This window comes from Lipotes vexillifer, unplaced genomic scaffold (assembly GCF_000442215.2).
Source record: "Lipotes vexillifer unplaced genomic scaffold, Lipotes_vexillifer_v1.1 scaffold791, whole genome shotgun sequence".
Lineage (NCBI taxonomy): Eukaryota > Metazoa > Chordata > Mammalia > Artiodactyla > Lipotidae > Lipotes > Lipotes vexillifer.
In genome coordinates, this window is record NW_006793445.1 from 228,743 (window position 1) to 239,110 (window position 10,368).

A 10,368-nucleotide genomic window follows, 5' to 3' on the forward strand; every position below is an offset into this window, starting at 1 on the left:
TGCTGGCCCTGTAGGCGGGCGCCCTGGGTGCCCTTGTGCCCTGTGACCCAGCCTTGTCCTGCAGGCCAGGACTGGCCCAGGTGGGGTCCAGGCGGGGTTCTTTCTCCCCAGCATTTGGAGGAAAACTGTGATCCGACCTCCAAGGCTCCTTGCCCGGGAGGGTCAGCTGCATCCCTCCGTTCACATCTGCATGAAGCTGGGAGGGCAGGCCCTTGTCTCTCCATCCGTCCTTCACGTGGACGGAGCGGCTTTCTCTCCTGGGAGCCACCCCTCCCTGTGTTCAGGCCGTGACCCACGACTTGGGGGGAGGCTTCAGCTGAGCATCCGGCCTCCCAGTGAGATGCAGTAGCTTATCGGAAGCCTCAGAGACAAGCTCTCAGGTGCCGAGGGCCGCGCTGCTTTAAAATCGCCACTTGGAGGAAGTGAGGGAGAAACCAGACAGAGTTTCTCCTGCTTCTGGGAGCCATGGGCGGTTCGCGCCTGGGGTGCGGGCCCTCCCAGTGCTGGGGTGCCACGAGCACCAGCCCGTGCGGGGTGCAGGCTGCACGAGTCCCCTCCCTTCCCGACTCTTCTGTGGCCGTCTGAATACAGTATTTGGTTTCATGAATTTTAATCCAGGTTTTAGTGAATGGTTTAACCACCTGCACATTTATTAGCTGAACGCAGAGCTGTTCAGAGCCGGCCGGCACCCTTTTCGGAGAACGGACCCTGCCTGCCTGGCTTCCAGCTCTCTCTGGGCCTCGGCATGGGCCCCGGGTCGCTGCTTCTGGGCACCTGGGCTCCTCCTGGGCTGCCCTGTGGCGCATCTGGGGCTTGCGGGGAGGCTCCCCTCTGTCCCCGTGGCTCCCGCGCTCCCCTCCCCCAGATGCTGGGAAACGGATGCTGGCGTTTGCAGCATAGGACACAGCACACAGCACGAAACCGGGGAGAACCTCGCGTCTGGCCCCGGCGGGGGCAGGGCAGTACCAGCGGGGCTCTGGGGGGGCTGGGGAAGGACTCTGCGGTCCTGCGGGGGGTGCCCTGCCGGGACCTCTCGGCTGCACATCTGGGCTCGCGGAGCGGGAGGCCAGCAGCTTCCCCTGTCGGAGGCTTTTTGTCTTTTCCCAATTCTGTGAAGCTACATTTAAACTTCTCCCTGTAATTAGCGAGGAAAGCTCTCTGGCGGGCCTCAGAGGCCAGAGGCCACGTTTTAAGCCCCTTGTCAGATAGTGGTGGTTAAGGCCGTCCAGTCCTTTGGGTGGCTTTTCCCTTTATCTGGACAAGCCTGCAGCCGTGCCGGGCATGAATCCTGCCTCTGCTGCTGCTGAGCTGTGCGCAGAGATGCCCAGGCAAAGGTGCCAGCTGGGGGAGCTAGGGTTGTGCAGCCCCTCTGAGTGCCCCAGAAAGGAGAGTCTGTGTTGCAGGCACGTGGGGGGATCTCACCCCGCTCCCCACCATCCACAGCTTCCTTTTCTTTTGGAAATATGCTTCCAACTCTGCCCCCTTGAAGAAACACTGCAGGCTTTCCCATCGACCAAGAAGGGGGTGGCCTGGCCACGTGCAGGCACCAGGGGGCACGCCTGTCCCACCCCCAGAATGTCTGCCCTGCTCCCTCACACCCTTGTGGGCCCTGCTGATGCCAGCCCCGACCTGAGAGATGCCACGATTGGGCTGAGGAGGCCTTTGTGCAGGGACCCCCTGGGCTTCTGGTGTGGACAGCCGGGTCGCCTGCCTGTCCCTGTTCGTGGACGACAAACATATTCCTTGTATGTTAGGCGTCAGGTACTTGTCTTTTACTTTGCAACATAAATTTAAAAGTTCTCAGTGGATTAGTATCCTGAACTTGAAAAGAATGTGAAAAGATGGTCATTTGACAGAAAATGAGTCAAAGGCATTTCAACACAAAACGAAACAAAAAGTGATTACACGCACACATGACAGATATTCAGCCTCACCAATAATGTACTTTTCAAATGAAAGCAGTAGTTTTGGTCACCAGCTTAGCAGAGTTTGTAAACATTGATGGAGACCTTCCTGGAAGGTCCGTGGTCCCAGAGCCCAGGATGGAGGACGCCCTCCCACCAAGCAGGCCACCTCGGGGACTGTCCTGAGGACACCAGGGCTAGGGACACTCCCGGTGGTGGGCGTGGGGGAGGACTTGCTGTCCGCGTGTTGGAAGGTATGAGTCCTGCGGTTGTGGTCACTCAGACCTCAGGTGCTGTTTGGCCTTTACTTACTTGGGAAGTGGTCCATGGCCTCATGTTAAAGGAAGAAGCTGACTGTGTATCAGGTTGAATAATGTAACCCCACTTTTATTTAAAAACATGTGTCTTTATTTTATTCTATATCCATATATCTTTAGAGAAAAAAAACTTAAGCATGATATACCCTAGGATGTTAATTCTGTTATTCACTTGCTGACATCTTTATGTATTTTTTAAATTTTTCGTTTTTGAAAAATAGCTTCATTGAGATATAATTCACACAGCATATAATTTACCCATTTAAGATGTACAGTTCTGTGGTTTTTATTATATTCAGAGTTGTGTGGCCATCACCACAGTCAATGTTAGAACATTTTCATCTCTCTAAAGAGAAACCCATTCCCTTCACCGGCTCCCCAGCCCCTGGCAACCAGGAATCCACTTTGCCTCCACAGATGAGCCTGTTCTGCTCGTTCCACGTACAGGGAACGGCACCCTGTGTGGCCACTTGTGTTGGCTTCTCTCGTTGAGCCTCAGCGTCAGAGCTGAAGGCGCCAGTGGGTCAGGGGCCCCGTTCGGTGTGTCCGTCCTCTGTTGATGGACGCTTGGGTTGTTTCTGCTGTAACCTTGCACGTACCAGTTTTTGTGTGGATGTGTTTTCATTGCTCCCGGACATACCCCTGGGGGTGGGCTGTTGGGCTATAATGGTTACTCAGGGTTTACCGTTTTGGAAGAGTGATGGCCCCGTTTTACACTCCTACGAGCAGCTCAGTTTCTGCATGTCCTCGCCGGGGGGAGTGCATTCTGGTTGCAGGACCGCCCTGTCCCGGGGCTCCTGTGCCTCCAGGGGCCGGGGGTGAGATTTGTGTCCCCCACGTGTACCGGCTGGCGTCACGGCTCTGTGTCAGGAGGTGGCAGGTGTGGGACTGAAGGTGCTACCCTGTGACCCACCCCTGAATAGGGTCCTCTGAGTGGGGCCTGGGCAGTGTGTTTTCTAGAAACCTCTCCAGGTGATCCTGATTTGCAGCTGAGAGTGGGGACAGTCCCCCGAGATAAAGCCGGGATGGGGGCCAGGCCGTGGGCAGGGGCACTGGAGTCAGGACTCGCGTGTGTGGCCGTCTCGGGGGCAGCCCTGGAAACACCTGGCATACGCGTGCGCCTTCTCGCGAGGCCTCGGCCGCAGCTCTGACTCCTGGGGGACGTGCCTTCGGGGCTCTGGCCCCCAGGACATGGCCGGGGGAGAGCAGCTGCCTTCTCTGCACGCCTGGACCTCAGGCCAGCATGGTCCCCCTTCCTGCTCTGGACCTGAGCTGCTCAGTAAAACAAGCGAAACCGCAGCACCACAGGTGGGCTCGTCCCCCTCCCAAGGGGGCGCTCTGATGCAGCTCCTGCATACATGTCCTTCCATGTCTGTCACCTGCCCTCGCCTCCCTCCCACGCCGCCTCCCTCGGCCCGCCGGGACCACCAGCTCCCAATTTCGTGTGCCCCACGTGAGGTCACAGGTGCATGCCTGAGGCAGGCTCTTGGAAGCCGCCCCCCCCACCCCAGGGCTGATCCTGCACCCAGGACAGATACCCCCAGGACTGCCCCCCCCTCAGGCCTGATCCCCCCCAGGACGGATCCCCACGCCAGGACTGATCCCCCCCAGGACGGATCCCCACCCCAGGACTGATCCCTCCAGGACTGATTGCCCCCAGGGCAGGGGACGCGGCCTCGTAGAATCTAACGGTGCCCCTTCTGTCTGTGTCCAGCCCCTTCTATGGAGAGGACTTCTACTGCGAGATTCCGCGGAGTTTCCGTCACCTGTCCTTTTACATTTTCGATAGAGACGTTTTCCGGAGGGATTCAATCATAGGTAGGTACCAACCGACCAGGTGTTTTCTTCATTTTCTCTGCCTCTTCTGAACGGGGCTTATTCTGGCAGAACTCCCGGGCACCCCTTCTGAGTCGGTGAGCCACACCAGCATCTCGCCTGCCCTTGCTGGCCGTCCCGGAGCTGCCCTGTCACTGTGTTCTGGTGTGACACACCACGAGCTCACGTGGGGACACGGGGACACGTGGCAAAGGCAAACCATCCTTCAAGGCGAGAGTGGTGTCCCCCCAAACGACTCCCGAAGCCTTCTCCAACCATCCCACCACCCCAGGCCTCGCCCATCCCTGAACCCAGCACCCATGTATGGGGGACTGGGATAGTATTGGGGTGCACTCAGAAGTATTAGGGGCTCTCAGAGGCACTGGGATGCTGTCAGAGGTACTGGGGGTCTCAGGTATTGAGGGTCCCAGAGGCACCTGCGTCCTGGAGAGAGTGAGACCCACCTTGACCGTGGAGCAGGCCAGAGCCGCCCGTTTGGTGGGTGCGCCTGTCCCGGGAAACCCCATCAGTTCCCCGTGGCACCAGAATTAGACCCGAGCTGCCCAGTGTGGGCTCAGTGTGGCCGCGGGGCCCCAGCTGATCGTCGCTGGCCTGGCTGCTCCTGGCAGGAGGCATCTGGGTGCTTCGCTCCTGGACAGAGCAGTTGAATCTGGCGGGGCCCTGACACCGCGGTCTCCCGCCCGCTCCTGGGGCGTCTGACCAGCTCCACTCACTGCCCATACGTGACTGGTCAGGGTTGTTTGCGCCCAGGCCAGCAGCCCTCAAAAAAGAGTCTGAAGGCAGCCCCGGAGCTGAGGCCCTTTGAAGAAGCATCTGGCAGTGTTTCCAGCACATGGATCAGAGCTTCTCACACTCGTCAAAATGCAGGTGCTGGTTCTTGGGTCTGGGGCAGGGCCCAGAGTCTGCATTTCCAACAGATAGCATTCTTGGAAACTGCTGTGTTTTACGTAGAAGTCACCAGAGTTTGTTCAGGAAGCACACGGCCTAGATGACACAGCAACTCAGGTCATTCACGCGTGACTTCATTTAAGATGGAGCTGTGATCGGGCCCCTCGGCAGACCTTTACCTCTGAAGGAGAAGGGCTTTCGCGTTTGCGGGGCACCTCTGCGCCGGTCCTGCGGGCCTGCTCCCTTCGCCCTCAGGATGGCGCCCGAACCTTAGCTTGGCATCACGCTCCGGGGATTCCTCCTCCAGCCCAGACATAGGCTCTGGCCCTCCCGGCCCCTGTCCCGGTGCCTCGCAGCCTGACGCCCACCTCAGGCCCTTCCCCGATGCCCGCGTGGCTGCCGCCGGTGGCCCGAGACCCTGGCCAGCTGGAGGCTGCCCCTTGATGTGTGTTATTCTCACCATCGCCTGTGGGAGCATTTCTTTTGTGTCCACTGGCCCGTAATTCCTGCGGCCTGGGGCTCTCGGAGCAGGGCCCGGGGGTGTCTCCGTCTAGCGCCTGCTGGATGCACCAAGGTTTGTTCGAGGAGGAAAGGAGAGGGGCAGAGTGGTGGGTCAGAAGTTTACATGTTACTTGATGGAGCTCACCTGGACGACAGGTGCAACCCACAGGGAGATGCACTGCCAGGGCAGTTGGCTCAGATTATACCAGAATGAAGAGGCATTTGACTAATCCCTGGAGCTACACGGGAGCTTTTTTGAGTGTTAATCCTAAGGAAAAAGAAATTTTAAAGCATCTTTGCCCATTTTAATCAGAGAACCTGATCTAGTTGGTTTTGGGGTTATTTCCCCTTATAAAAATCAAATAAGATGTTTATCAATCATTCTGTTTAAGGCACCCGCTATTTTTAAAGAGAACCAGCAAAACCATGGTTTCGCAATTCCTGGTGGTTTTAAAATTGGGGTGTGTCAGGGTGCAGCCAGATTTAGATGTTTTCCACATTGTTCTCACAGCCCTAAAAGTAAGAGGCTGTCTGGATCTCCAGGGATAATTTGAAGTTATGACTAGCAGTTATGTTGTTACCAGGATGAGAAACCAAGTTCTAGGGTATAAATTTGTGTCTCGGAAACAAGCATATTGTCACCGGCTTCTCACGTCTGCCATGTGATCTCATGGCACCGCACCAGGTTCTCCGGGTGCAGCAGCGCGTGGGCCCCCCCCCCCTCCGCGGGCCGGGCCCAGGGGGGGGGTGCTATGGGTTATTTCAGGGCAATGGGTACTATGACTATGGTGATACATCCCTATTTTTCTCTGTTTTATATTGAGCTACTTTCCTAGGATTATAAGGAGTACAATGTTTAAATTTAATGGGATACACAGGTATAACTGTAATTTGAGCCCCAGTATTTATTAAGTCCATGAAGCTTCATCAATTGGTTTATTTTAGAAGATGTCAAAGTTAATTTAGAACTTATGTTGCAGAGGCACAAAAGCCAATCAGCATTTGCACCCCTTTTATTTATTTTTTGTTATATAAATTCTTTTAGAAAATTTTGAATTTCCAATTGGGTCAAATTATAGACCTTTGTTTTTATTTAGTTATATATATATAATACATAATATATGATTATATATCATATATAATATTGTTATATATATTACATGTTATATATTATTTATATATTTATTTTATTTCTCCCCTTGAATCTAGATATTTTGAACCCCCTCCGCGGGCCGAGTCCAGGGGTGGGGTTTGTCCCAGGGAGGGTGTGGAGATGCAGTGCGGGTGTGGTCGAGGCAGTTCTGGCTCAGGGCCACCGGCTCCACTTCCAGTGCGGGGCGTGGGCTGGTGGGGCCCTGGGGGCCCGGAGCCAGGCCTGCCCCTCTGCACCACTCCGGCTGTGGGCCTGTCATCCCACCATCTCCCCGCTTTGTCCCTCCAGCCCCGCTGGCAGGGGCTTCCTGCAGTTTCTCTATTAAAGGGTTGGGGCAGGGGGTGAAGTGAGACCTTGATCCTTTTGTCTGTAAGCCAGGGTTATCAAGGTATAATTTGCACACTGCGCCCACTGCAGGGAAGTGCCACCGTTTACACACCCACTCGTCATTCGACAGAGGTGGGGTTGTGTCCTGCTTTTAGTGATTGTGAACAAAGCTGCCGTAAACATTCTTGCCTAGGTCTCTGTGTTGGCAAACGTTTTTACTTCTCTTAGAAAATACCTAAGAGTGAGATTGCTGGGGCGTACTGTAGGTTTTAAAGGACAGCAGAATTTGCCATCCCAAATAGGCCACTGTGGCATAACGATTTGTTTGAGCTGAGGGCAGTTGGGAAAAAGCAGACACAAGGAAGTCTCTCTACCCTAAAAGCAGGACATAAATTCGTCCAAATCCGAGATGACCCTAGACCCTTGTCAGCCCAGAGGCTACACCAAGGAACCCACACAACAAGCCTTCCGGACCATTGGTTCCCACATACATTTACCTTCCTTGAAACTCAGAGTCCTTTCCTTGGTCTCGTCAATTCTCTGAAAATTGGTGGTGGTTGTTTTAGGTTAAGATGCTACCCACCTTGCGATACTCATCACCCGCGTTTCCCCCAGGTATATCTGAGATACACATGTTACTAAACTTCTGTTTGTTTTTCTCGTGTTAATCTTTCTTTTGTTACATTTCTCTTTGTCCAGAGAACCTAAAAGAGTAGAAGGAAAAAGATTTTTCCTCCCCTGCAGTGTATGTTTACCTTTATTAGAAACTGACAAACTGCTTTCCTGAGTGCACCATTTTGAATTCTCTCCGGCACTTGTATCATCAACTTTTATTTTTGATTCATTTTTGCCCTTCTGATATGTGTGTCTATCTTATTGTAGCTTTTACTGCTTTTTCATGATGAGGAATGATGTTGGGCACCTTTTCATGTGTTTATTTACCATCTGTATCTCTTCTTTGGTAAATCATTCAAATCTTTTGCCTTTTTAATTGGATTTTCTTATTAAGTTTTTAAAGTTTTTAAAATATATTCTGGATACAAGTCCTTTATCAGATGTATGTTTTGCAAATATTTTCTTCTAGCTTGTGGCTCGTCTTTTCATTTTCTTATGAGTGTCTTTTGAAGAGCAGAAGTTTTTAATTTTGATGAAGTCCAATTCATCAAACATTTTTTTCTTTTTCTTTCTTTCTTTTTTTTTTGGCGGTACGTGGGCCTCTCACTGTTGTGGCCTCTCCCGTTGCAGAGCGCAGGCTCCGGACGCGCAGGCTCAGCGGCCGTGGCTCACAGGCCCAGCTGCTCTGCGGCATGTGGGATCTTCCCGGACCGGGGCACGAACCCGTGTCCCCTGCATCGGCAGGCGGACTCTCAACCACTGCGCCACCAGGGGAGTCCCCCATTTTTTTCTTTTATAGTTTGTATTTTTGATGTCATGTCTAAGAAGTCTTTGCCTAGCACAGGGTTGTGAAGATTTTCTTCTATCTTTTCTTCTAGAAAGCTTTTGGTTTTAGCTCTCATGTTGCGATCATTTCAAGTGAATTTTACATATGACAGGCTTCGTTTTTCTCCTTACAGATGTCCAGTTGAATTACCTTAGCACCTTTTGAAAGTCAACTGACTTTATATGCATGGGTCTATTTATGGCTTCTGTGTTCTGTTCCACTGACCTGTATTCCTTTCCTTACACCGACACCAAACTGTCTTAATTCCCGTATCTTCACAGTAAGCCTTAAGTCAGTCGTGTGCGCTCACCAAGTTTATTCTTTTCCAAACTTGTTTTGCTCTTCTAGGTCCTTTGAATTGTCATTTACATCTTCAGTCACCTTCTCAATTTCCAAAATGACTGAGATTACACTGATCTATAGATTAATTTGGGGAGAATTAGCACCTTAACAAAACTGAGTCTTTGGAGCCTCCAGCGCGGCACGTCTCTCCACGTACTTGGGTCTTTAATTTCTCTCATCAGGGTTTTGTGATGTGTTTTCAGCACACACACACACACTGTGTGTGTGTGTATATACATATAATTTATCCCTATATTTTATGATTTTGATAGAGTAGACAAAGGTTTCTGGGATAGTACACCAAAAGCTCAAGCCAAAAAAGCATCATTTTGTGGATGTGCTGTTGGTATCTTTTCAATGTCAATTTCCATTGTCATTGCTTGTGTGTACAAATGCAATTGATTTTATGTATTGACCTTTATTCTAAACACACCTACTCTGCCAGCTTTTCTTGTAGCTTTTCCTATAGATTCTGTGAATAAAGACTTATTTCTTCCCTTCAAGTCCACAGGCCCTTGTTTCTCTCTCTTGCCTCTGTGCGCTTGCTGGGCACCAGGGTGAACAGGAGTGATGAGAAAGACATCCCTGCCCCCCTGCCAGGCCCGGGCGGCGGGGGGCATCCGGCTGTCCCTCCTTAGTCACCACCCTGCAGGTGTCACCCCTGGCTGCCCACCTTCCCGCACCCTCTGACCTACCGTACCTGGTTCCCCACGTCACATGCTGCCTCTTGAACTACCTGACGTGCTTCTCTGTTCTGAACAGTCCCTGGCAGGTACAGCACCCACCAGAGGAAGTGATACACGGGGCTTTTAGTGGTGGAAAGGCTGCCACACCACCTATGTCCTTGTCAGAGGGTGAGGCCCAGGGGGCATAGTGACCTGATGTCACTCAGATCGATTGGGACAGCTGTGGATTGACACATCAGGCACGTTTAAGTGGGCATTGTGGTCTGCAGGTCAGGTGCTCCCCAGGACAGCCTGTGGGAACACCTACCTCTCACGTGTAAAGAGTGCATGTTCATGTGTTCTTGATGCGGTCGGTCTCTAGAAGGACAGCCTGGCAGCTGGTGGCAGAGGTGACCCTGAGGTGGGACCCTTGTAGCAGGGGAGAGAGCAAGTTATTCTTGGCTGCATTTTACATCCTTTCTAATGTTTCAGACTTTGTTCTATGTTCTGATATTATCCATTTAAAATTAAGTACTTCCAAAAATAAAGAATAATGATGATGTGTAGTCGTAGGGGCCACATGAGCATCCAGTATGTGTCTCCTCCCTATTCCAATCAAAGCTCATAAAAACATTGCAGTTACTTAAAATGTCAAACTTCACATGTAACCCTCCTATCTAGCTGAACTAATCGTGGAGTCTGCAGCTTTCTTTATCCCTTTTTAGTGGAATATTATTGCCCAATTTAGTTCCAAGAAATGTTTGTTTCTTGTGGCTTTATTCCTGCAAGACTCAAAATTATATTCCCATCGGGGAAGGGGGTGGGGTTTTGCAGAGCCAAGCGGAGAGAAAGCCAGGGGCTCTGCCTGGTGACAGGTGGTTGGAGGTGGCGGGACCCACCACAGCACCTCGGCGGGATGCCCCCAAGGCCAGGAGTGGTGGGAGGGGCTGGGCTGGGTGGGACCGGGCTGGGCCGGGCTGGGGTTAGGGGCGGG

General features: G+C 52.4%; 1 protein-coding gene across 1 annotated transcript in view; it reads left to right on the forward strand.

Moving 5' to 3' along the window:
• RASA3 (RAS p21 protein activator 3) overlaps positions 1-10,368 on the forward strand; it is a 103,130-nt gene that overhangs the window by 51,257 nt on the left and 41,505 nt on the right. The window contains exon 5 of the mRNA XM_007466353.1: positions 3,936-4,039. Within this exon, the coding sequence (XP_007466415.1) occupies positions 3,936-4,039 (104 nt within the window). The remainder of the gene's footprint in view (positions 1-3,935; positions 4,040-10,368) is intronic.